At 38.6% G+C, this 27,898-nt stretch overlaps 1 protein-coding gene across 7 annotated transcripts in view; it reads left to right on the top strand.

The window, feature by feature from the left end:
- Positions 1–27,642, top strand: part of RASAL2 (RAS protein activator like 2) — a 391,607-nt gene extending 363,965 nt beyond the window's left edge. For 3 of the 7 annotated variants that reach the window (XM_058539990.1, XM_058539987.1, XM_058539993.1), the window contains 8 exons: positions 1,632–1,833; positions 3,963–4,162; positions 4,943–5,804; positions 12,536–12,670; positions 14,355–14,557; positions 16,086–16,173; positions 19,453–19,483; positions 21,820–27,642. In XM_058539990.1, coding sequence (XP_058395973.1) covers positions 1,632–1,833; positions 3,963–4,162; positions 4,943–5,804; positions 12,536–12,670; positions 14,355–14,557; positions 16,086–16,173; positions 19,453–19,483; positions 21,820–21,962 — 1,864 coding nt within the window. In that variant the 3' untranslated portion in view covers positions 21,963–27,642. The remainder of the gene's footprint in view (positions 1–1,631; positions 1,834–3,962; positions 4,163–4,942; positions 5,805–12,535; positions 12,671–14,354; positions 14,558–16,085; positions 16,174–19,452; positions 19,484–21,819) is intronic. The other 4 variants (XM_058539991.1, XM_058539988.1, XM_058539989.1 and 1 more) reach the window with 3 other exon arrangements.
- The last annotated feature ends 256 nt before the right edge of the window (positions 27,643–27,898 follow it).

The following is a 27,898-nucleotide window of genomic DNA, read 5'->3' as shown; positions in this document are numbered from 1 at the left end:
TTGTTTGGTTTGGTTTGGTTTTTTGGGGGGTGAGGAAGATTCGCCTTGAGCTAACATCTGTGCCAGTCTTCCTCTAATTTGTATGTGGGATGCCTCCACAGCATGGTTGATGAGTGGAGTAGGTCTGCGACTGGGATCCGAACCCATGAACCTGGGCTGCCAAAGCGCAGCGTGGAACTTTAACCACTCGGCCACGGGGCCAGCCCCCATGAATAATGTTTTTTAAAAGTTTTAGTGGGATAATGGCATTAGTTTATGTAAGAAATATTCCTTATTCCGAAGAAATAGGTGCTAATGTATTTAGAGGTTACGTCTGCAACTTACTTTAAAATAGCCAAGAAAAAAAAGTATATGTATAGAGAGAGAGAGTGAAAGCAAACCTGGCAAAATGTGAAGAGTTGGTTAATGTCAGTAAACAGCATGTGGTGTTCATTGTATATTCTTTCAGCTTTTCTGTAGCTTTAAAATATTTCAAAAGGAAGCGGCCAGCCCAGTGGCGCAGTGGTTAAGTGCGTGCATTCCACTGCGGCAGCCCTGGGTTCGCACGTTCGGATCCCCGGCGCACACCAACGCGCCACTCGTCAAGCCGTGCTGTCTTGGAGTCCCATATAAAGTGGAGGAAGGTGGGCACGGATGTTAGCCCAGGGCCAATCTTCCTCAGAAAACAAAAAAGAAGAAGAAGAGGATTGGCATCGGATGTTAGCTCAGGGCTGATCTTCCTCACAAAAAAAAAATTTTTCAAAAGGAAGTTAGGAGAAAGCAGTTGGGGAGAAATACACTCAAATGTAAACAGCAGATATGTTTGGGTGGTAGAGTGGGTACACCCACACTTTTTCTTTCCACTTTTCATTGTTTTCAAATTTTTCTTAAGTTTCTATAATTTTTATAATTTATAGAAAACAATTTTAAGAATTAACTGAGAAAGAATTTACACTGGCAGAATTGATCACAGATTTACTCAATATTGAAGCTTAAAAATAACTTTCTATTAGAAGGAAAAAATTAGAACTAAAATGAGACAGATTGTTTTCTAGTTTTATAAATAGTGGCTTTTTGGAAGTGCACTATATTAACTTTCTGTGCCCTATATATATGTGCCAACACAGAAATACGCATATTTACCCATATTTGAGCTAATTCTGATAAAAATTATTTCTTGTTTATTTTGGAACAAGTTTTGTGGACTTAAGCTAGGCCCAGAAGATAGCTAGAAACCAGATAAGCAAGAGGAGACAAGTTCTGTAGTGGAAGTAAATAGTATGAGTAAAAGCTTGGAGAAGAAAAAGAGTATAATATATTTGGGAGACTTTGAAGAAGCTAGTGATGTTGAAGGTTTACACTGATGAGCATTTGGTAGGTAACTAAAGTCTGTATTACAGAAAGCTTTAAGTACCAGAAAAAAGACTTTTGGCTTTACCTTATAGAGAATATAAAGCTATTCAAAGTTTTTGAGTATTAAAGTAATATTAAGAAAGTATGTTTTATCGTTTATCACTTACAGATAATAAACAAATTAGTCACTTACCTCTCCAAAGTAAAAAAATTTTATAGCTCTGTGTAAAGTCAACTCAAAATAATCACATCTCTTTTCCTGAATATGTTCTTTCTCATTTTCTCTCCCTCTACTTCAGATTTGGTAACAAAGAGGAGTACATGGCATTCATGAATGATTTTTTAGAACATGAATGGGGTGGAATGAAGCGCTTTCTCTTGGAGATCTCTAATCCAGACACCATCTCAAACACCCCAGGCTTTGATGGCTACATTGATCTAGGCCGAGAGCTTTCAGTTTTGCATTCCTTACTGTGGGAAGTAGTTTCCCAACTTGATAAGGTAAAGTAGGCTGGAAGGGTAATGGGAGATGGGAGGTAGAGAACCGTGATATACCTGAGTTCTGGAGAGTGTCTACAGAGTGGTAGCTTTCTACTAGTTGAAAGCAACCTTTCGCCCTAGAAGTCTGGAAGTAAATGGTTATCATTTGTGAGTAAAATATGTGCCCTACAAACCAGGAAATTCTAGAAAGCCATGAAATTATTGAAATATATTTTTAGGTAATTACCTTAATAAATGGAGTATATATTCCTATAAATAAGTATATGTGTATATATTTGTGTATGTATGTTTGTGTATATATAAATATAAACACACACATACACTTAACCTAGAAACTGATATCAAATATTGGTGTATGCAGCCTTATTCATGTATAGTAGAATGAGGTGAAACTTCATATGGTAATTTCTAACAAAAGTGTGGACTTAGAAAAATATTGAGACTATCGTGTTTAAGTAATTTTACCCATGGGATTTATTTTTATCATGCAAGTCAGAGAGTTTAATGTAACTGTTAGTACTACAGAGTTACATGGATCTGAAAATCCTAATGTTTTCTTTCCTCTACAGATGTAAATTAAGAATACAGAAAACCATTATCATTTTTCATCATTTATTTTTTGACTATAAGCTAAGAATTTTATTATATATCATATTAATAACTAAATGTATACCATGCCAATCATTTTCTTCCTCCTGGAATTTTGCAAAGAGGAATATTTTGTAATGGAAAATAGTTTAATAGACTTTGGCTAGGTTTATCACAATAATTATTTATTGATGTTTTTGTTTGCTACAGGTACTTTATAAATATGTGTGGTGGTATGTGTTAGAATAACTTCAAAAAACAAAGTTATTTTTCTGTGATAAGAATTTGTTTTCCTCCATTTTCCTATTATCCTTAAAAATGTTGCACCAATAAATTGGGAGGAGGAGTAAAATCTATTAATAAAGACCAGTTTCCTGAAGAAATGTAAATGATAGGGTGTCCACTGGTGCTTAAAACATTTGTAAAATAATAAACTGTTCCTTATTCTTGAGGGCCCCTTCTTCACTTCTACAAACACTAGCTAGATTTTAAGTTGCAGCTATGCTGAGGATAAATTTCTGAATAGGAATCATGGCTCAAGAGAGCTGAGCAAGTAAAGACATTCTTCAGATGGCATTTGTACCCATTTGAGCAGGGGGGAAGAGTCTATTGGTTGTTGAGAAGACAAAGACCCAGAGGCAGCCATGTAAAACAGTTGAGGGTTCCCATAAGACCTCATGAGAATAAGAGTACCCCAAAGAAAAACATGATTGAGATGGATAAAACAAGTACTAAAAAATTATTCTTTGTTGAATAACTGCATCAGTGGGATGCAGATACAGTTATCATGTAAAATCAGCCTGGTTTATTCAGGGTTGAGGTCTTTTTAACAGGCTTTGCTGTGTAAACACACTTTCTCCTTTTTAATCTCTGTTTGGTCCTGGGAACCAGGATTACATCTAGACATATCTCACAGAGAGTTTACCTGATTTTGCTGTTTAAGAAAAAAAATTGTCTTGCTGATGCCAACTCAGTTGGCAGTAGGTCAGGGTTCCCAAGATTAAATGGGATAGTGAATGGCAGTATCAACTGTGTGCCTTGCAGTGCTCTGGACCCCTGAATGCAACACCTTCTTGTATGTTGGCATGCATTTCTTTCCTTACATGATCCCTTTTCTTTGCAAGTTTCATCACACTAGCCAATCCTCTGGTCTTGAAGTCCTTTTTGGTTAGAAGGTATTTGGTTCTTCCCCAACCCTCCCCCACCTTGAGCTACTCGTGTCCCAAAGATTTAGTTTGCTTTGCATGCCTATTTTAGTTGGAATGGCGATAGTTTGGTTGTTTTGAGCATGTCTTTTAATTTTTATTTGCATAATCCTAATTTCTATTTCCTTTCTTTCCTCGATGTCTGCTGCACTTTGTTTCGCCTCCTCCATTCATCTCGACGCCATGGTTCCGCTGCTCCATAACAATGCATTATGAACCTGCCACTCCCATTTGCAAACACCTACCCTTCCCTCCAACCTCCACCCCTCCATCAATGGGCATCGTTGTCCCAAAACCAATCTGTGGTGGATATCGCAATGCTTATTATCCAATTAGGGTGAAAATTCCTTCCTACAGGCGACTGTGGCAAAATTGGGACCTCTCCCTCGTGTTCTTGCTGATATTACCAAGTCTCTGACTAATCCTACACCAATACAACAGCAACTGAGACGCTTCACTGAGCATAACTCCAGTCCAAATGTCAGTGGAAGCCTCTCCTCTGGGCTGCAGAAAATATTTGAAGACCCCACTGACAGGTATGAAAGAGAGAATTTAAACTACTTATCTGAGAGAGAGAGAATGTTTAGAGATTTGGCAAAAATCTGTTTAACTTATTTGTTGAATCTACAACTTTTAAAGTCATGAGCAATTGGAAAGAATCATCTGACCTGAGATAAATCCAATTGTTTGTCCTAATAATACACAAGATCTAGGATACTTATTTTCTAGAATGATATTGTAAAATTATAATATATTCAACAAATATATTAAAAAAACCTATTTCCTGCTTGATGGAAGACTAAGAGCTCTATGAAATTGATATTTTCATATATTGTAGCACTCAAAAATCTGGAGAACTTCAGTTAGAACCATCTTTTAGCTGGCTGTGTCAGCTGGACAGTAGATACAATGTTGATGCTTAGACTTTATTTTCTGTACTGGCAAGACTGTGCCTTTAGCAAGGACTCTTTGGTTGTGCACTCGGAGCTTCTCTTCTTGAAAGTATAGACAGAATCAATTAAATATGAATTGGAATACCTTGGGAGGGTTTAAAGCCTAACTAGGAAATGATTGGAATACTAGGAAAAATTGAAGATAGTGGTGTATATATAGTGTTATTCTTCACCTTTGGAGAAAAACTAAAAATGTTGGATTTTATTCTAAGAATTGTAATGATGAAATCTGAGTTTAGAAACCTATGTAAGTACCCACATTGGGCCTGAGAGCTTTCAGAAGAGTCCATACACCTTAGTTGAGGAGTCTTAATTTTGTTGGATTTGCCTCAGGAGTAATTAAGGTTCTTTCCTTTTCCACAGTGATTTGCATAAACTAAAATCTCCAACCCAGGACAACACAGATAGCTATTTCAGAGGGAAAACATTGTTGCTGGTTCAGCAAGCCTCCTCCCAGAGCATGACTTATTCTGAAAAGGATGAAAAGGAAAGTAGCCTTCCTAATGGTCGGAGCATCTCCCTCATGGACCTTCAGGACACTCACGCTGCTCAAGTGGAGCATGCATCTGTCATGCTTGATGTGCCTATGCGCCTGACCGGAAGCCAGCTTTCCATAACCCAGGTGGCCAGCATCAAACAACTGCGGGAAACCCAGAGCACTCCCCAGAGTGCACCCCAAGTGAGAAGGCCCCTGCATCCAGCCTTGAACCAGCCAGGCAGCCTCCAGCCCTTGTCATTCCAGAACCCTGTCTATCACCTCAGTAACCCAATTCCAGCAATGCCAAAGGCCTCTGTGGATTCTAGTTTGGAGAACCTAAGCACTGCCAGTTCCAGAAGCCAAAGTAACAGTGAAGACTTCAAACTCAGTGGACCCAGCAATAGCAGCATGGAAGATTTCACCAAACGTAGCACTCAGAGTGAGGACTTCTCCAGGCGGCACACTGTGCCCGACAGACACATACCTCTTGCTCTGCCACGGCAAAATAGTACTGGGCAGGCCCAAATTCGAAAAATGGACCAGGCTGGGTTAGGTGCCCGAGCCAAAGCCCCACCATCCCTGCCACACAGTGCTTCCTTACGTAGCACAGGGAGCATGTCGGTGGCATCTGCAGCCCTGGTGGCCGAACCTGTGCAGAATGGGAGCCGGTCCCGGCAGCAGTCCTCTTCCTCCAGAGAGAGCCCTGTTCCCAAAGTGAGAGCAATCCAGAGACAACAGACACAGCAGGTAGGGGTCAGTGCTGGAGGGGTCTGGCTTCTACTTGGTGCAACTGTTTCCTCATTTCTTTGTACATAAATCATTGGGAAATCCAATTGCTAACAAGGTTTCCCCTTAAAAATATTTTCTGCAACCTTTAAATGGAAAGAGGAAATGAAAAGTTTGGGAGGCTTCTGGCTACGTGAGGTAGCAGAATGTAGCTTGACTCATTACCCTTAAGAGGGTACCTCTAACAGCCACGCAGAGGGCCTTCCCTTCTCTTCAAGCAGCAGAGCTGCTCCCTCAGTTTGCACTGAGAACAGATCTGGGATGTTGAATGAATAATTAGACTTAAACTACGAACTCTGTAGGCCAAATCAACTAGAATATATTTTGGGAATCTGGACATTAATCTTCCTTAATTTTTTTTTTATTTAAGCTTCCAGAATTAGGTTTTGCATTCTGAGCCAAGAATTTAATGTAACTGCTCTCTACTCCATCCCCTAACTCCCTCTGGAAATATCAAGTCCCATGTGCCTTTTCCTGGAAATGGCTAGAAAAATAAACAACTGAACATCTATAGAGGCAAGGTAGAGGAGAGAGGTAAAAAAGATAAAAACACAGGTGGTTGGCAAGTATTCTAAACATTTACAAATCCCTTATATTTCTATTTACTTGGACAAGCCCAGCTAGTGTCACACCTGATCTTAATATAAGATTTCCAAACGTTTTTCTTAAGACAAAAAGGTTTCCCAAGAATTCAATCATTTCTTCCTTACGTATTACATTTTGAGGCAGCAATACATATTTTGCTCTTTGAAACAAACTGATAATTTTAAGAATTCATATATCTGTATATGTGTGTGTATATATATATAAAATCTTTCATCTAAAAAATTTGTCTCCTAAAAAGCTGTATTTGTTGAATTTTTTTTAAAACCTAATCGTAATTTATAAGTCCTAGGGAGCTCTGTGATTAAAAAGAGTTCTGTGACAAATCCTTTTGTCAGCAAAATCACTGGTCAGAGGAGACTGCAATAAAACTTCAATGTTTCTCTTTAATATATTTGCGTTTTTATAGGTAGGCATTTACTGATTTGGCTGCTTCTGCCTCCACTCTGCTGTGATCAGAGTCCTTACCCCTACTTTGATAGTTATCATTTAAAAAAATTAGAACATTTACAGAATCCTTGGATACAGAAGTAGAGGAAAGGATGAAAAGCATGAATAACTTATGCTGATTCTGGTAGCCAACTTCCTGGCAAAACCTCCTGCTTGGTCATTCTTTGCTAAGAAATAAAATTTTTCTTGTCTTAAATTTTTCATTTTTATTTTGTTATATTTCCCAAAATTTTACCAATTCATTTGATTTAATAAGCATTTTCACTAAAAAGGAAAAAAGATTACATATAATATAATATTTTCCCTTTTCTTTAAATGAATACACTTGTTAAATGCTTTCTTATATATATGCACATACACCCACACACTTACTTTGTGTGTTAGGAGGCTATTGGTCATCCATGCCTTGTTGTGAATTTGTTTCCACACATTGCTTTTATCCTAGCTTCTAGTTGAGATCAACTACTTTCAGAGAATTAAAGTGTTTCTTGAGAGGAGAAAAGAAAGATAAGTAATTTTAGAGATGGAAAACTATGTGGAGGCAAACATCTTTTGGGGGCTTAGTGCAGCATGAGGGTCCTGAGGATGAGATAGGGAGTAGAGAAGAATATCAGATTGGCACAAAGGGACAGGACATGAGAAAGAGCCCTTCACTTGCTTTTCAAAAGTTGACTTAGGTCCAGCCCTGAACAGAAGAGAGGAATGCTTACCTATTCCTCCTGTATCATGCAATCCTCAATTCCCAGGTCTCATGACTCAGACTGGCTGTTTATAAGTATTACAAATTAAATAGCCTTTTGTGTGATCATCTGGAACCAGTTGTTATTTATAATATTTGTGCTGTGGGAAAATATAACGCCTATGACATAAGCACTCCATACATGTTTCTGTGGGCGAATAGAAGGCTGGCTGGATGATGGGAGGGAGGAAATGCATCCAGTCTCCAAACAACCAATTTAAAAATTTGTTATGCCACAGCCATTGATTAGTTGAGGAATGTCTGTATTATATTGGCATCAAGTGGGGCACAGCCACAGTGAGACATCCTAGAACAGCTTTAAGTATTCATCTTTGTTTATGCCTTTGCTGGTACTGCCACTGCCATATCAGTTAGAGCATAAATCACTATATTTTGATTGCTCAAGTTTCTGGGTTTTCTGCACTGGCTTTTTCTACACAGATGGTTTATTCTTTTGGACTTGTTATTTTTTTATTCCTTATCTTTCTGTTTCTTGCTTGCTTTTCTCATCTCACTTCCATGAAGCCTCTGAAGTTCTGTATAATCAGCACATTTTTTTAGGCAACTTCTTTTACATATTTTAATTGCAAATTGTGTTGGAATTCTTCTCTCCCAAAAACTAGAGGATTTCTTTGTGGAAATTGTTCTGTAGGCGTCTATAATTATCAGTGGCTTTGTCTCATGCATATTCCATTTGTATCTTAGCACAAAGGAGCAGCCATTGTTGGCAGTGTAACTACCTTCAGTCTTCTCTGTCTACTGAGTAGGAAGGAAGCAAATAAAATCCTACTGAAACAATCTACAAAGAAGGAATTTGTTTTTCAGGAAAATATCTTTTAATTTTTGATCCTTTTCTGCCTCTATTTGGATTTCTTTTTTCTCTTTTTCCTCTACACTTTGTTTTTCGTGTATCATGTACCCTGCATATAAATAGACTTTATTTACAATATATGAGTTGTTCAGCTCTAGCATACTACCTAACCTTAGAAATTCAAATTTGAAGAGGCCTTTAAAGTGGGTTTTTGACAAGCCTATCAGAATGATGCTACAGTTTTCGCATTTGGTTTTGTTGAACCCTCTCCTAACCAACCTCTTCACGAACTCTGAGTTTACTTATTAATTTAGTCAGCCATTTCTTTGATGTTGATAGCAGAAGTGTTATTCATTTATGGGAACCTGACTATTTCAGGTTATGGAGACGCTGAAACCAATAAGTCTCATTTATATCTAGTAAGTGCTAGCAAGGAACAGGGAACTGGCCTGTTCACAATTGTCTTCAGCATAGCCAAGCTATGACTAATTGTAGGATCAGTGAAACTGCTGTCTCAGTCACTTTTGCCTTAAAGCATTGCTATTTTTCCCGGAGAATCTCTATACAGCTTTATCTCAAAAGGGAGATTCCTAACAGGAATTCCTGCTCCTTTCCTTTTTGTCTTTTTCATCCTTCATTTTCTTTAATGATCCACTGTTGGAGGTCAGTGGATATAAATGCTCTTTCTAAGGCTATAGCTAAGCAAATGGGATCTGAACCACTTGCCAACCTCTTTTCTCAATTTCTTTGACTATAAACTAGCGATAATAACTTCTGCTGTCTATCTAGCTTATAAACAATATGGAACAAAAATTGAGGAAAAGCCTTTGATGCACCTCCAAAGGATTAGAGCAAAAATAGAGTATCCTTCCCTTAGTAATAAATTGTACTTTAGAAATGAATTCTAAAGAGAGTCCAGAGTATTAATAAAGGAATAATATTTTATTGAGCATCTATTATGTAATTACATAGTCACTTTCATTCAAAAAAACTATATGATCTGGTGCCATGCCTCAAGGAGTGACAGTCTAACTGGGAAATAAGACCAGCACACACAAGACCAATGGAGAAAATGTAAAAGACAGTATATAATTTTTTCCTATGAAGAATATAATTGTTAAAGCAAAAAATAATTTTGAAACAAAAATCACCTCTATTTTCTTCCAGTCTAACACAATAACTGTTTTTGATTTGTTCAGTATTACTTTTCCATCTCTTTTATAATTATGTAAAGGTTTTATCATGAGTAGAAGGAATAGCTAATATTGGTCTGATTTATTTTTTTCAACAATTGTTAACCACCTACCTTATTCTATGGGAAGTGCTAGGATATATTAGGAAGTGGTTGAAAATGAGATTGAACCAATAAAGTAGGAATAGACCTGAATGCCTGGTTCCCATTGTGCAATCTCTCAGAATTCACTGGACATTGTTAGTCCTAAAGATATGGTAGCTACCACCATCATCAGTGAAATAAACCAACTCTTGTTTTTACAGCCTTTCAGTTAACAGTTAAAACTGAGATTACCCTAAGGAGTTGTTGTTAATCTACTTTTAGGGGCTGAGATCTCTCCTTAGTGTGTTCTTAGGAATACCATTAGTTTGCAGTGCATTTATAGGCATCCGATAAATAGTTACCCATAGCAAATCACAGGGCAAGAAAGTTCACTCAAGCAACATCTTGTTAACTATATAAAGCAGAAAGCTATTGATATCTGCCTTGAAGTAATGAATTCCAAACAGTAAAGTTATCAGTTTTAGTAGCGATTTTATCTCAAACCGCTATGGAATAGAAAATCCTGGTTTCACAGAAAAGCAGCTTTCCTGTGCCCTGTGTGCTAAAGTGCTAAGATTATAAAATTAAAAAGGCATTTGTCTCCCTTAAATATTGACTTTCTATTAATTTTTTAAGACTCAGAACTACATTGTTTTGCTTTCAGGTGTACATATCTCAAATAAAAACCTAAACTCCTTGTTAAACTATTTTTCTCTACCAATACTAAAGCAATTTATTGTTCTCTGCTTTTAAAATCCAGTCGGGGGAGAACGAGTATGTGTGTGTATGTGTGTCTGTATAACAGTTTACAAAGTGCTTTTACATGCTGTCTCATTTGTTTCTTATAATAACTTTTGATGTGGATAATTATTACCTTCCTTTTATAGATGATGCTATATCCTATAGGCTAGCATTCCCAAAGTGGGATACTCAGAATTATTTAGATATTCAAGGTGTTTGTTTAATTAATCATGTAATTATTTTAACACATATTAGAAAAATGTGTAACAATATAAAAATATATTTATAAAAATATACGTAACATCAACTCATGATTTTACTGATATTATTGCTTATCGCAAGGACTTAGCTAACTGAAAAAGGTTATTTTAAAGAGATAATAAATATCAATGATAATGTGGTTATGACAAAAATAATGAAAGTGATACACAAATGAATGAAGAGTAAGAAACACACATACCATAGTGGAGATGGAAGCAGACTTTTAAGAACTGAGGGTTCTAATGTTTGACGTGTTTATGTGTTTCTTGACACAGTGGAGAAAATGGCTTTAAAGAAGGAATTTCTAGAAGTCATTCACAATTGTTTATGTGTGCCTCAGTCATGAAGCCATTTTTTATTGATACATATCTATAATCTGTTCATAAATCAACTAACTAAATGATGTGGTTCTTCAAACCTTTAAGAAATACCCTCATGTTACTTTTGTATGTGTAGTTTTTCAAGTCTCTCCCCACCCGCCTTTGATAACCTTTTAGTCTCTGCAACCAATTTTTTTCATCTAGTCTTTCTAAATCTCAAAGTCATCCAAATACCCCTTCTTTTAAAATATCTGTCTATTTAGAGTTTACCTGGGTTCTATTCCAGAATGACATAAAGATTCTTAAGGTATACAGGGAAAATTCCCTTCAGTTATGAGATTATATTTGGTCCTTAAAGTAGAAATCCATTTTAATTATAGAAAGGCTAATTCAAAAACAATGCTTTTGCTCTTGCGCTTGCTTGCTCTCTCTCTCTCTCTTTCACTGTCTCTCTCTCTCTCTCTCTCAGGCAGGCCAGAGAAAAAGAATTTGTTGTATATTTCCAGCATTGTTTGTGGAAAAAGCACTAATTTTCAGTAGCCTAATATAAATTGTAATATCCAGTGCCAGTTTTCTAAACATAAATATAGTAATAGCATCTAAGCTCTCTAATACCCTGTAGTTTCCGAAGACCTTTCACACACATTGTCTTATTCAATCCTTGCAACTCCCTATGAAATGGTCAGGATAAGTGGTGATGGTGGTGGTGATGGTATCCCTATTCAGTAGATTAGGAAAAGAGTATTTAAGAGATTAAGTGACAATTTAAGTGGCAGAGTTGCTACTCAAGACCAGAGTTCTTATCACTCTGTATATCTATATTGGAAAAGGGCAATTTATCTAGCTATCCTAACTTGATAGAAATATCCCTTAGACTAATTCGATATCCATTGTTTTGATCTTGTATTCATCAAGAAACTTTCCAGTCTAAAATATGGACTTCTGAGTGATCTTAACCCATCAAGAAGTCAGTGCTCTCTGAAAATGACTTTTCTCTAAATGGTTAATGTGAAAATTAAGAATTCGGCATTCTGATATATAAATGGGCACTTTGTGAGTTTGTTGAGCGTTCATCAGTTCTTTGGTTCCTGATAATCTCTGGGTTAAATAGACATTTCCTTACCTGAGCAATCAACCATCACATTGTGCTTTCTTTCTCTCATTCTGTCGTCATTGGAATTTCATTAGGTAATTTGGGTCGCTAGACTAATTAACAATTTTAAGGCCTTGGCTTTCTTTGGAGGGAGAAAAAGGCAGGTTCTTGGATGTGATACATAGGAATTTCTGTTCAGAGTAGTTTATTCTAATACAAATGGATATTCTCTTTTCTCACTCTCAGCCCTGGCATTAATAAAATATTACTTAGAACTGAGGGCATTTATTAGAAAACAAGAGTCACAATTATGTCTTCCAAGAATAGCTCTCTTTGTGAAACATAACTTTTAGCAGATGAGCTGTTTTGGGAGATGCTAATAAATATTTGTGATGCAGGTTCAGTCACCTGTGGACTCTGCCACAATGTCCCCAGTGGAGAGGACAGCAGCCTGGGTGCTGAACAATGGGCAATATGAAGAGGATGTGGAAGAAACGGAGCAAAATCAAGATGAAGCCAAGCATGCTGAGAAGGTAGAACCTAGTCTGTCTTTATTGACTTATTGCCCCCACAGTGATAGGCCACCAAAAGGTTTGTCTGGGCAAGAACATGATCTCCCCCCTCCCCAACTTCAACTCCATCTCTTATGTTAACCATCATATACATATCTATGTATAATAATTCAGTAGAGTCCTTACGTGAAAATATGCAGAAAATATCCGTCAAGCTGGGGTGGGAGGATTAGTTCTAATTTTTTTTTTTTTATGTAGCTTGCTTTAATTTGGAGAATACTCTGCTATTCATTTCTAGTCACTTTAGGTGAATATTTAGTGTTTCTATAAACTGGTTATTAGTCTTCAACCAAGGCCAAAATACCCTTGGACTAGACTTCCTTTCTATACCTTGGTAATGATTTTTTTTTCTTTTTGTCTTTTCTAGATAAAGAGCTTCTAGCTCTATAGATGATTTTTAAAAGGACATTAACTATGTATTGTTTTGGTTTTATTTTATTTTTTTAAGAAAAGTTGACATGGAAAAAAAGGATTATCAAACAAGAACCTTGGCATCATGTATGACATTATCTCATTTAATTAACAACCAGGCAACTAGCTTCTGCTTATTTATCAGCATGATCCTAAACTATGCTTGTTGATGCATTCTACCTCTTCAGATGTCATAAAAATTGTCATCTTTGATCTTCTAGATTAACAAGCGTAGTTTAGGACTATGATATCAGACCATGATGAAGCTAATTGTCTAATTGTCAATTAAGTGGGATATTATGTGAAAATAGATTGCATTTTACAAAGCACCATACAGATTTGTCATTAATTACTAATGAATTTAAGTGGAACATCCACAAGAATGTTTATGCTTCTCACCTCACATAGAAACTTGACATTCCAGTGTACCCAGACTCCAACCACAGAAACTTCAGTACAAGAAAGGACCATGTAACCAATTGAATTATATAGAGCTTTAGTGAGAAAACAGACGTGTTTCAGTAAGCAGTTACCAAATTGCGCAGATGAACCACTCCATGAAAATGGGCCCAGAGGCAGTATTACTGAGCACTGGAGAACGTGGAGGCCTTTTGCTTAGTGCTTGTGACCACAATATTTTACACGTTTATAGTTGCGGGGAAAGCGGCAATACCATACTCTGCCATAAAATTCTATTTATTGATTTAATAGCTTCACATAATAGAAATGTTGCTTGTTCTATAAAGGACTGATTCTAGTAGAGTGAAGGAATGGCAGTCTGATGGGCCAAGATATGTCAGAGATCCTATAGTACAGGTGATGATACAGCAGTCTTTTCCCTTGTAGACAACTGGCTTATATTAAGTAGTTTGTCAGGCTTCTAAATGCTTGATCTTTTTTTTCCTACTCCCATTTGATACCATCACAAATTGAATGTGGCTTGCAGCAACTGTTTAATATGAAGTTTAATATGGAGAGAGATACATAAATATATAGATTTGGAATGCCAAGTTAAGATTAAAAATGTAATTTTAGGAGGTGGGCAGAGCTCCATTACCATTATGCCTATTAGTAGTTTTAAAGAACATTAGCCACACATGGAGTGGCAGCTCAGACAGCATCCAGCTACATTGCCTCGAGTTTCTTTCATAAAAAGTAAATCACTAACTTCTAAAACCAACATAACTCCAGTTTTTCTCTCCTTGTCTTTGGTGTCTCTTCTGCCCTGCTCTAGTATGAACAGGAAATTACTAAACTGAAGGAGCGCCTGAGAGTGTCCAGCCGGCGGCTGGAGGAGTATGAACGCCGGTTGCTGGTGCAGGAGCAGCAGATGCAGAAGCTGCTGCTGGAATACAAGGCCCGGCTAGAGGACAGCGAGGAGCGGCTCCGCAGGCAGCAGGAAGAGAAAGACAGCCAGATGAAAAGCATCATCAGCAGGTTAGAGGATCACCTGGTGGTGGTGGGTGTGGGCTACAAGGATACTAAGAGGTGAGAAGATGATCCTAAAGCAGTGGCAGCAAAAGCTGTTTTCAACTCTACATATGCTTTGTGGTACTTAGTACAAATGTGATGACTGACTATATCTATCACAGTTTTCTAAATGTGAGACCTTAGTGCACTTCCTTTGAAGATAGAGGTAGTGTATTTTTCTTTAATCATAACAATTAGAAAAATTAAAAACTTAGTGACTCCTTTGAGAGGTCTTAGAGGACAACTGGATTTTAAAAAGCTAAGTATTCAGGGTCAGCCCGGTGGTGCAAGCCATTAAGTGTGCGTGTTCCACTTTGGCGGCCCGGTGTTCGCAGGTTCGGATCCCAGGTGCGCACCGACGCACTGCTTGTCAAACCATGCTGTGGCGGTATCCTATATAGACTAGAGGAAGATAGGCATGGATGTTAGTCCAGGGCCAATCTTCCTTAGCCAGAAAAAATAAGGGAGGGGGAAGGATTGGCATCGGATGTTAGCTCAGGGCTGATCTTCCTCACAAAAAAAAAAAAAAAAGCTAAGGATTCAATGTCCAAGACTAACTGAGTTTTTCACAATGAGTCCAGAGACATGGAAGAGAGTTTCACTGGATATCTTTAGGGCCAGAGAACCGAGAGAGAGTGCCAAGGATGTCAAGAGAGACTAGGGAGGGGTCAATTTTACCAAACACTTACATAGCACTTACTATGGGCCACTTTTCTAAGCACTTTACAAATAATAATTTGATAAATCTGTTAACAATAATTTGTTTAATGCCAACCTCTAAGGTAGGCATTATTATTATTCTCATTTTACAAATAAAGAAACGAGCAACAAATTCATTAAGTCACTTGCCCAAGGTCCCTTAGTGGTACAACCAGGATTTGAAGCCAGGGTTCCTGAGTCCATGCTCATAACCACTGTGCTTCAGTATTGGCAAATGCTATGGACAGGTCGAGTAGACTGAAGTTAGAAAAGGTTTGTTGTTTTGTGGTACAGAGGTAATTAGCAGTCTTACTGAGAGGTTCATGGAATCAGACTTCAGTGAGTTAACATGTGAATGGTGGATGAGAAAGAAAGTGGACCTACCAAGTATAGAGTACTCTCTGAGGAAACTTAGCTGTGCAGCGGAAGAGAAAGAACAACTGTTACAAGGTAACTTATGATTAAGAGACGATTGTTTGTTTCTTCTTTGTTGGTTTGATATCTTAAGATGAAATAAATTGTGCTGAGGAAGGGATCTGATAGAGCAGAGGGAGGATATGATTATGGGAATACTGTTCCAGAGGAGAGGAAAATGCACGGGATCCAGTCACAGGTGAAAAAATCAACCTTGGATGTCTTCTACCAAGGTGGGAGAGAAGAAAGAAAACATGGTTGCAGATCTCATCTTAGGAAGGAGTGGAAATATTGAACTATGATGAATTTTGGGTTTCTTGTCCTCTACACTAGCTAGCCCTCTCTTTGAAGATATTGATGTCTCCTTCCTGCCACATTCTAGGCTAATGGCTGTGGAAGAAGAATTGAAAAAGGATCATGCTGAGATGCAAGCAGTTATTGATGCGAAGCAAAAAATAATTGATGCACAGGTAAGCAGGCTCTGAATCTAGTAGAAGGCACTTGTTTATAATAACTGTTATTTCCTGACTTACCAGGTGACCCCTTTAAAGTAAATGCCAAGACATGTATTGGAAAATGGGGTCATTAGACAGTTCTCAGCATTACCTTTTGAAGATGAAAAGAGTTTCTATGTGACCTATATTACTTTTCTTTTACTGGTGACAAGTCTATTAACCCAGCAAAGTATCAGCGTGCTTAGTGCAGTTGCTTGATAAATCTCAACCTGGTGCATGATGGGGTTTACTTCTTTCCTTATGGAAAGGAGGGCATTCTCTAAGAGGGTAACTGTGAAAAACTCTAAGAGGGTAACTGCATGTGTCTGGCTTGTGACCTCCACTGACCATTGCTTGGCTGTGATGTTCACGGTCTTGTCAGTCACGTCCACTGTGCCATCAACCTCTAGCCGCAAACAGTAGTGGAACTGCAGGGGAAAGACAGGATTGTAGAAGGTACCTTTCCTTGTTATTCTTTTGGTTCAGGATTTGGCACTGATGCTTGAGATTTGCTTGGCTGCCGTTCTTTGTTGGCACTGTGCTTAAAGAGCCTCTTTTGGTTGATGAAATCAGAACCTGGGCCTCTGCTCACTATAACTTATACCTGTGACACTGATGGCACGATGACTGCTAAGAGCACATCACAGGGACATGATCGATCAGAGCAAAATCCAGGAGGCAGGAAATGTTTCTAATTCCTTTTCATTTTATCAATACAAAATATAATTGTATTTCTTAGAGTAAAACAAATAACAAAAGGCAGGTACATTTTTGATAGTGGCTGGTCTAGCCACTGATTGTGTCACCTCCCTGAAGACAACTCAACCAGGTTTGCATTTCTCACCATTAACCATATCACATCCCTAAGTTGTGAAAAAAAGGAGAGCAAGAACTTTATGTTCTACTGTCTTCTCTGCATATCAGCCAGTAGTCAGTCTATGTTAGAGGCCCCAGTATTCTTAAACATGTACTTAACACCTCCAGTCTAGTTTCCTGACAGGGTTAATGTGGGATGGGGTTTATTTTTCAAAGAAATTGGGAGTGAGGCTAAAAGCAGCCATGGGAAGAATGCTCTATGGGCCTCATACTCCTTCAAACATACTAAACTTGGAAGATGAGTGTGAGTTGTGATGCTCCCTCACCAGCATAGCTCCCCAGAATATTTTAGACTCTTGAGCTCTATAGTTTATGGATCTTGAGACCTCCTAAGAATCAGAAGCAAGATCTGCTGTAATTATCTTACTTGGTCCTTTTTTTTTAAACCTTTCTAGGTGGGTGTCCCCAAAGTGAGTGAGGTAAGGGTAGCAGAGACAAGACCGTCTCGTTGTATGTACTAAAAAAATTCATTCCAGAGGGGCCAGCCTGGTGGCATAGTGGTTGGGTTCGTGCGCTCTGCTTCAGAAGCCTGGGGTTCACAGGTTCGGATCCCGGGCGCGGACCTGTGCACAGCACATCAGGCCGCCAGTACATGGTGGCATCCCACGTACAAAATGGAGAAGGATGGGCATGGATATTAGCTCAGGGCCAAGCTTCCTCACCAAAAAAAAAAAACAAAAAACAAATTCATCCCAGAGGTTTAAGAGAAACAACCTGGATAAAGAAGGCAATTTAGTCAGGAAAACTAGTGTTGATAAGTTTTCACTTTAGGATTTTCAATATGACAATATAAAGCAGGGAGAGTTCTATTAATAAGTACACCAGAAGAGATTTTAGTTCTAATGGGATAAAACAGACAGTTTTAATCATTTCAGCTGGTCTAAAACTGTGTCAGTCTTAAGCAGAGGGAGCTTGGGTGTGTCACAGTCATGGCTGTATGCATACAGTATTTCCGTTTCCCCAGCTGCATGTCAAGACAGCCTCATCTTTAGCTTTGCAGATTTCTACCCCACCCCCGCCCCCTATTTTGACATCTAGGGCAAGATGACTGGGTATGAAGCAGAGTCATAGGCGTAGAACGTGAAAGCAAGGGAGGGAATCAGATTTATCAAGTCTCGAAAGCTCTGGAAAGTAAGGACCTTCTCTCAGTTAACCAGGTGGGTGTCACTGTTCAGAAATGGGAGAAATGTTATCCTCAAAGCATCAGTCAGTGTCAGGCTTGTGGTCTGGCTAAGGCAGATAATATTTTGGATCCCTACCTTAAGGCAGTGGTTATCAATTAGTTTTATTCCCTGGACTGTTTTGGTGGAACCATTGGCACCTTCCATAGATCAATTTCCAGCTGCTCCTACTGACCACTCAACAAGGACCACTCTCAGCTAATGGATCAAATCACACTGAGGTTGGCTAGATATAATAAATTACCTGTTCAAACATAGGCATTACTATATAATAAATTATTCTACCAGAGGCCCACTATGGATCCCTAAGACTACTTGGAGAATCCACTAGACCGCATTTTGAAAAACCGCTGCAATAAGAACAGCACAAATCATAAACATTAAAGATAGTTTTTAAAAAATTATAATCTCCTTAAAAGGAAGGTTTCCCAATTCCAGCTGTTGTCTTACTTGATACATTGAAATCCTGTATCAGTAAGTCTTTGAACATCCTTTGGCAAAAGACTGAACATCCTTTGGCAACCTTTGTAATAAATGACTTTTTATATCAGATCCTTTCCTTTGTAAGGATAAATCTTACATCTTAAGTGTTTGATGGAGCAGAGCAGCCCTTCTGGCATCATTTAATAGAATGAAGAAATGTTTGGGGGTGAAAGCTTCCCAGCAAGGTAACCCATACTTTTATGTCCCTGACATCTGCCTTGGTACTGCTGGTAGTAAGAAATATTTCTGAAATGAATGCAGTTGCTTTTCTTAAATTAGAGTTGAGCCCACATTTCTCAAAACACTAAAGGCCAGGTGCCCAGTGAACTGGTTTTCATCTCTTTCAGCAAACCTGTCCCCCTACAGGATAGGCTTCTCCCTGGATTCAGCTTCTCCGTCTCCATTCTAGAGTCAGTTCATGCTCCAAGGCCTGGCCTGGGTCAGCCGCTTTCTAGCTGGAACTGTGAGAGGATGGGCACTCCACTAGTGAGGGCAGAATCACCTGTCCTGGACCTTGTAGCACGGCCATGGGGATCCTGGAGATGGTACTAAGGGATCGTTTCTTAAACATCAGCCAAGGGACTGTGCCACCTTTCACCTCCAGGATCTCTCCATGTGACTCAGATGGAGAACAGAAAAGGGCTTCCTCCCATGAGAAGCAAAGCAGCTGCCTAGTTACTGTTGCAAGTGATATCTCCGCTGTGTTAAATTACAGGTCATAAATGGAAATGAGATTATTCAAACAGGCAAGTAAACCCCGTCCGTTCTCTAGCTGAGCAGTTCCCAGCCCTGGCCCAGTGCACTGGCCTCCTACACATTCCAGCTCCTGCGCTCCCCACACCCGAAATCCTTCCTGTCAGGCAGGAGTGATTAGATTGCTTTGCCTTTCAATGCAGGCAGAATCAAAAGGTCAGAGCATCTTTTGCCAACTGAACTTGACTTTCAAAAGTCCCTATTTGATTTTTTTTTTTTTTTTTTTTTTTTTTTTTTTTTTTTTTACTTTTTGTTTTATTTTGAGAGGTTGGCATTGAGGGGAGTTACAAAAGGGAGTTTCTCCTCTTGGAAACTTGCAGCTCTTTAGTAGGGGTGTTGCTTGGCTTCAGTTGTTACTTTGTAGGAAATAAATAATCACCATCATTCTTAGCCTTCTATTTGACCCTGTAAGAATCAAATAATTTTTCATGAATGTTGGATAAACTCTGAAGAATCCTGCATTCCTCAGTATTGGGGCCTTATAATTTATCCTAATAGTGAAACATTTTTTCTTTTTTAATCATTTTAAGATTTTGCCAGTTTGTTTAGAGATCGTTCCTAACCATAGGAGGGAAACATCGTATTTGGCTCCCATCCCTTGTTTTCTGGTAACCACTGACCAACCCTTACCTACTGGCTTTTAAAAGATCTATACTTGTTATCCCAGTAAACTCCACTGCTATCATTTTTTTTTAGTTATTATTTTTTAAAAAGCCTTGCAGATCTTTCTTTGTTGCCTATCCTTGAAACAAGTTATCTTCCCAAAGTAAAAAGCCTCTTATACTAGATTAGTGGTTAGTTAATAATGCTGATTTTCTATATCTTACCATCTGAGCTCTCCATGGGGGAAAGGAAGAATTTTTTTTAGTGATAATAACAAGTGTGAGCTAGTTTTTTTCACACTTTTGAAACTGTGACCACCAGCACTGCTGCCATGCAGATCCCCGCCCCACTGCCAAAGTAGGAGGTTGAAGGGAAGTGTTACTTGATGCTGCTGTTGGATAACCTTTACCTAAATTTTCTGCCAAGGCGGTTGCATTCACTCTGCATCCTCCCGGCAGCAAGTTTCCCAGGAGAGCAGTGCTGCATGCATACAGCCCTGTATAACTACTGCTTTAATAGCACGGAGCAGCATCAAACCCTCGGCCCTTATACGTCCTCTCTGAACCTTACCGTGACTGACCTTACTATGATTTTCCCTGGGTAAATTCAAAAACTCCCAGGGTAGGAAAGCTCCTTTTGGCTGTGGGGGTTGTTCCTCGTGTACTATTTTCTTTTTAATTTTATGAGCTTAGGTAAAGACTGTCCTTTTCAGCGTTAACTTGTTTTCTGAAAAATAACGACTTTATGTTGGAAAGATTCTGGAATGATTTACCTAGCTGCTGAAGCTAAGATTAGGGTTTCTCTCCTAATCTTTGTGAAACTGATAATATTTTGATGGGGTGATTTTTTCTTTTTTAATTTAGATGAGCCTACTTTCCTTTAGATTGCCTTTTCTTTTTTTTTTTTTCCTCTTGGTTTTTTTGTGTATTCAACAATCTTTGTTTCCAAAATATTGGTTTTAAGGCATTTTTTTTTTTTTTCAGAGACTCAAAAGTATAATGAAAGCTGTCTCCTTATTGAGCAGTTTTCCTGGAGTCACTCTGAGCTGGAATGAGTCTAGGAGCTTGTGTTCTCTGTCTGTTTTCATGTGTTATGTTGATGGCATCCCCCTTCGGCCACATCTCCCTCCCCATATCAAATAACTCCTTGGTCTGAGCTTTGGGCTGCTTTTCCCCCTCTTGCTGTTGCATCCTCACTTTGTTGGTGACTATAAACTGCCACCATGTATTGTTTTAATTTTGAGCACAATGTGAATTCTTTCCCAATGTGACTGATGTGCCCTCTTTTGGGGCTAAGAACCCATAGATCACATGCACTTCTCCTCTGTAAAATGAAACCTCTGGTGCTTCTTTCTTTGCCACCTAATTTCCATGTTTTAATTTTGACCCAAAGCACTTAATACAGTAAGGCAGCTTGACACCTCTGTTGCATAGTCTGAAGTAACACGTGGTGTCATTTTTACATGACGTCCTGGTGTCCCAAGGGATTATTAATAACAAACTCTGCTGTGCTGAAAGGAAAAAAGAGAGAGAAAATAAACACAGACCCATTGGGCTCAGGGGAAGCTGAACCTGACTAGTGTGCAGAAAGAGGCAGAGACGTTCCATTTGTCTGGGAAGCATCATGCGTACTGCTGTTTGATAGCATTAGAACGGTCATTCAGTAGAGTATTAGGGTATGATTTCCTGCATGTAGCCTGAATAAAGCCATGATTGGTGTGTTGTAGGAAAAACGGATCGTGTCCCTGGATTCGGCCAACACCAGACTGATGAGCGCGCTGACCCAAGTGAAGGAGCGATACAGCATGCAGGTCCGCAATGGCATCTCCCCCACCAACCCCACCAAGCTTTCCATCACGGAGAATGGTGAATTCAAAAACAGCAGCTGCTGACGGGCTTTCTGAATAGACAGACTGTGGGGGGAGACAGAAGGAAATTTCCCGCTCTCCTGTCCCCAGCCCTTTACCCAACCCCACCAGGTTTACAGAATGTTGCTACTTCAGAAGCAGTGTGGCGAGAAACTCTCGAATGAAGAAAGGAAGCTTGTCTTTCAGGGCACAAGGCTAAGACTTCCAAGGTCGATGCTTTCCCCCCATGTCTCTATGTACATAGGGAACTCAGTTCTGGGCCATGTACAGAAAATACCACTGTAATATACCAAAAGGAAGTTAATAATGTAGATTACCTTTTTAATTATTGCTATTTTTATTATTGTTTTCCTCTTTGTTGAAAGCACTGCAGTTGTTAGAGGAGAAAAGTAGGAACATGTGTGAGTGAGAAATGAGCCCAGGGGTTCAGTAGGTGGAGACCAAGTGTCTATCTGATAGAAGCACATGGCGTGCAATAGGACATTGTCAGAATGAATTTTTCAGGGATTCTTCTGCCCACTCTGGCCCCCTTGTCCTTTAGGAAAACATGCAAATACCAAGATCCAAACAAAACAGTTTATCCCATTGATCAATCAAGACTGGTTCTAGATGGATGGCTGATCTGATTTGGGGATGCACTGTTTTAGAGGACACAGATAAGAGCTGTTGCATCAAAACTGGACTTTAGGAGTAATTTCTGTTGAACTCCTGTTGATGTTTATTTCCTTCTGTCAATAGCAGATGGGAATTTTCCATTTTAGATAGGGGGCTTTTTTTTGACCCCAGTTGTAATAAAGGGTGTTCTTTTTCCTCTTTAGAGTTTACAAAACTATAAATATTTGTGTCTCTATATTCCATTTTCATCTTCACACACCCACTGCACTTTCCTCCCCCGTGGTGGGAGCAGTCATCACCAACAGGGTTTACTCTCCCCTGGAGAGGTTATTGAAAGATGCTGTCCATAAGCCATCCGAAGTCAACAACCTTTCTTCCACACAGAAAAGGGCTAACCATCCCATAGCAGTGATCTCTGAATATTTCCTATTTTAAAAAAAAAGAAAAAAAGGACATTTTCTATTGGTAAGTTATAATTTTTGTTTGGGATGAAGATTTTATCCATTTGTACTAGCAAATCTCTGGGTAGGGTAATTTTATCTCAGTCTTTAACTTTTAAATTGCTTCTTTCTCTAATCCTCTCAGTAAAATTTGGAAAGGAAATCCAAATCTGAAGCATCGCTTTCTTAAAAGTCATGATTACTCTTCTAAAGAAAGAAAACAAAGTGTGAGGACAGCGCATTCCAGTTGTTATTCCCACGCTTTTAGTCGATTTGGCAGTAATGACCCAGTTTCATCAATCGTCATCCTTGACTTTATTATGAGACAGAAATAGTCGTGGAAGCTAGTTTACTTCCTTTTTTCCAGAGATGTGAAATGTCATCTTGAATGCAGACTTGATTATCAGAAATATGGACTGTTACATGTTAGATATTATATATACAAATATATATACATATATATTCACACATATGTACATAGAACTGCACAAATAGGAAACGTTCATGCCTTCTATGCTATTGGATGTAATGTTAAAAGGGTTTTGAATCTCTTTAAGCAAGATCTAAGCAGTTGTTTGTATTGAGAAAGCAACAACATTTCTCAAATAAGTTAATGATGTTTATTTAAGTAAATTATAAACTTGAAGGAAATTTTAACAAAAGAAAGGAGGAGAGGGAAAAAAAAAGGACCTGCAGGAGCCATATGCATGGAGTGGGTGTTTCTACATGGCAGAATATTTATAAGGGAACAGGAGTGAAGCCCAGACAGACACCGAGCCTCCCTTTCACCACGCCCAGGCTTGCACTCTGACCTCTTGAGCACTGCCCTCTCTCGGGTGGCTCTTTGTGTTGGACCTTGCATCTTCAGCAACCTCACCATGGCCCCCCAACACACAGCCCTTTAAAACATTTCCCTTCATAACACTCCCGTGTCTGCCAGCCAGAGATCTAAAACAGGAGCTGCTCATTGTGCTTATCTGATCTGCAGACTTGAGGCCCACTTGTTTTGGCACTTGTATATTTTCTTGACCGTTGGTAATTATCTTATACAGTCTTATCTCTTCCCTCCAAGCTGAGGGCATACTGTGGTCAAAATCACTTAGTTTAATAGGAAAAAATTACCAATTCTGAAATAGTAGTGCCCTTTGTTGGAGGAGCGGGGATCATAAACATACTCTGTGCTTGTTGGTGGCTGTTCTCAGCTCTAGCCATGATTAATTAATTCTTTGTAAAAGCCTTCAGTTGTGCAGCAGAAAACCTGGTAAAAAGAATTGTCAGTTTTGATGGCCTTAAGTATGTAACGTGCCTGATGTCTTGCATTGAGGTTTGAAAGCTCTCAAGTGTTGGTTATGGATTACAGAGGACTGATAAATGTACCTATATTGGGGTATTGGGGAAGACACAAAATCAAGTGTGTTTTTGATGGATGCAATATATCTTATTGGCATTGCGGGGGCTCTTTAGATGGCTGCCTACTTTGGAAGATTAAATGCCCAAAATGGTTGCACAGATTATGCAGCTCTCTGTTATGAGGTTAGCTTGAAGGAAGAGAAAAGAGTAAAAAAATTAACAGTAGAAGTAAGCTAGAAGCTCAGAGTTGTTACCAGATGTTAAATTTTAGATTATCCTTTGAGCCTATTCCTATCTAAATATTTTTCTGAGTATTTCTTTAGAGAATGCTGCCATCTTTAGAATTTATTCTGTAAGATTTTTTTTAATATGGAGGAAGGCGGCAACAGCTGATAATTTTTATGCAGGTGTTGCTTAATTGGCTTTTCTTCAGCCCAAATAGGTACATACCTCTGTTTTGCTGGGAGGAGGTACATGCTTGAAGAGAAGCGGGTGGATTAATGTACTCCTTGCACTCCTTCCACCCATCACATCACCACATTGTGGGCTGTAGCTTAGACCAGGGGTGAATGGAATTTGGAATTCAGGTGCAGTGCTTGCAAAGTGCTTATCAAGCTGACAACCAGACTTGGCCATTTACGAGGACAATTTTGGTAGGATTTAGGAAAAGAGCTTCCTAGTCCCCTTTTATATCACTGGAGCAATAAGTTTTCTGGGCCGAAGCAGCAAAAAGAGTTACATTTTCATCAGGTCATCATATTCCCTGAGTCTCTGCAATACCAGCTATGACAGAGGGGAGATTATAGCTAGGTAACTATAACGAACTCTTGAGCACTTACTGTTCCAGGCACTATCACCAAGGGACTGTTGCGGTCTAGGGCAGTCTTTTGGTAAGGGAAATGTGGTAAAATGACGTACTCATGCTGCTATAGCTTTTTGCTTTTTTCACTTAGAGTCAAGAATTAGCTTTCTCTGGTCTTCTTCCATCTTTCCCTGTGATGGTGTGGACAGTGAAAGAAAAAGTAGGTTTCCTGTCTACGACTGCTGTACGCCCTTGAGAATTAGCTTGACTTTAGACATAAAGCTTTTCAGATCCTGATCTACCTACAGCCTTTGTTTATGGATCTGTAGTTCTGTAGACCACTGGCTCTCACTCTGTCCTCAGAGACACACTGGGTTTGGGAGCAGTTGTTTTTTGGAAGTCCCAGAGCAAGACAATTGCCATCAAGTGAGTTTGCATTCGTATTTGTTTTGCCTTCCATCTAGTTTTAGTTCTGTTATCTCCAGTTTGGAGTTCCTGAGAAGGCTAGTTGTGGGACTGAACTTGAGGAAGGAACCCTCTTGGGGATTACCTAGTCGACCCTGAGCCCCAGGCTTGACACCAGACTAGAATTGTCACTGGGCCTGACTCAGCAGCTCCTGAGCCCATGCCACAGCTTCCCTGCATTTCCAGATACACTTTTGGAGGCCTCCTTCTCCCACAGATTGTGGAAAGCCAAAAAGGCTTTCTTCTTCATTTCCCCTGCCCTTTTTCAGGTCTAGTAGTAAAATCTCCTGTTTGCCCCAGCAGGAAATAGTTGCCTTCCCACCCCCATCTGGGGGCCAAGAACTTGGGATACTTTGTTTTTATCAATATGTCAGTTGCAAGGGCCTATTTTACTAGTTTTTTAAAAGCAAGGTATATTGGGGTGTTGAATTTTTAAATAGAATCTCTTTTCATGTTTGAGTGATTGTTATTTGTTCTAGGAGCATTCTCTTGTTGTGATGACCCAGTTATGAATTCTTTTGAGTTTATGAAGGACAAAAGTGATGAAATTTGCATGAGATAGAATAAATATCTTATGAGGAGTAAAAGAACCTGAGGAAGATACATGATCCAAAAGGGAACCAATGCACAGCTGCCTTTTCAGTAGCCCAAAGGTTCAAGGAAACAGGAGGATTTATATCCTTTGCCTGCTCTTAAAATACATAGATAAATGGAAAGGCAGTTTCTGTAAACAACACACGCATAGCCACACAAAACACAATTCCTATGGCTTCCTTTTTCTGAATGTTAATCCATCTTACAGAGCAGTGGTTCCCAAACTTTCTTGAGTTTTTTACATTTTATGCTCTCATTTGTTAGATTTTATGACAATGGTTCTTTCCTCTTTAAAATGTACCATATGTGTTATATGTATATGTAAGTTAAAGTGACTTGAAATTGATTTGGTTTGACATTGTCTCAGAAGCCCTAGATATTAATGTTGACACCATGGGGAGTCATAGAAAGAAAGTTGAATATCACTGATCTGACAGTAGGAGCCAGAAAGAAGTCGCTTTTGTTCCTGATCAGTTAATCCTCAGGTGTTTGAGTAACCAACCCAGCAAGACTTGTCAAATGCGGTAAGCCACCCAAGGAAAGCAAAGTGGTAGTTTTTGCCCATATTTCAGCATGTATTTTAATTTCCTGCTCAGTTCTTATTTTTCATCCAAATGTCCTCATTTTTCCCTAGGAAATTTTTTAGTTTGGGACTTAAAACCAGATTTATCTGTTGTTGTAGAGAGATTTCCACAGAAGCTGTGTTTTAGGGACCTCCATCATCTGGGGGGGTACAAATATTTATGTATAAATATCATAATTTTGTCTTTTCTAAACTCTCAAGGGAAAAATTCCCAGTCCACCAAAAGGTTAAATACTAATTGACTCAATTCCCAGTCCAACAAAAGGTTAAATACTAATTGACTCAATTCCCAGTCCAACAAAAGGTTAAATACTAATTGACTCAATGACCACTATGCTGCAGAAAAGCTGAAATAAATAGTAAAGCTTAAATTTTGACTGGTGCTTAGATATTTCCTAGTTACATTAAAATTAACTCAAGCAGATAGCAGCACATTAACCTGAATCACACCTGTGAAGAATTTACCTTCTAAATTTGATTTTGTTTTTCATCTCCAGGGCCTTAATAAAAGTGTGTTAATACACATGACTATTTTACAATGATAGTTCTAAATAATTTATTTTTTATTTCAAGAAAGAGAAATACACCTTAGAAAAACAAAACCCAAGATTTTATTTTATTTTTGAAGCCATATTTTTGTGCTAGTAGCACTTAGATTGTTCCATATGTGAGATCCATACCTGCATTTCATTACCTGGGTTTGTTCTAAAGATGATTTATTTTTGTTCTGTGAATAATTTTTGATGGTTCTTGTACATGTACAGATATAGATACGTTTGAGGTCTTTTATTGATATTCCTACAAAGAATACAAATAAACTTTAACTTTAAACATTTCAGACTAGAGTTGCTACTGTATTTGACATATTAGTATCTTACTTCTAGCATATATCTGGGTGATTAGGACACTTGGAGAAAAACCAGAAAGAAAATATGCAGGAACATTATTCCAAAGGTATATTTTAATATTAAGAACAATGTGTCTCAGAATTTCCCAGTTTACAGGTAAAAAAATATTTAGATGTAGGACAAATAGCTAGCATTGCATTGTGATAATACCTTATTCTAGAGAATTTGAAATCTCATTAAT

The sequence above is a fragment of the Diceros bicornis genome, chromosome 4 (assembly GCF_020826845.1).
Source record: "Diceros bicornis minor isolate mBicDic1 chromosome 4, mDicBic1.mat.cur, whole genome shotgun sequence".
In the NCBI taxonomy this organism is placed as follows: Eukaryota; Metazoa; Chordata; class Mammalia; order Perissodactyla; family Rhinocerotidae; genus Diceros; species Diceros bicornis.
The sequence above is the reverse complement of the archived record's forward strand: the minus strand, read 5'-3'. Positions and strand labels throughout refer to the sequence as shown.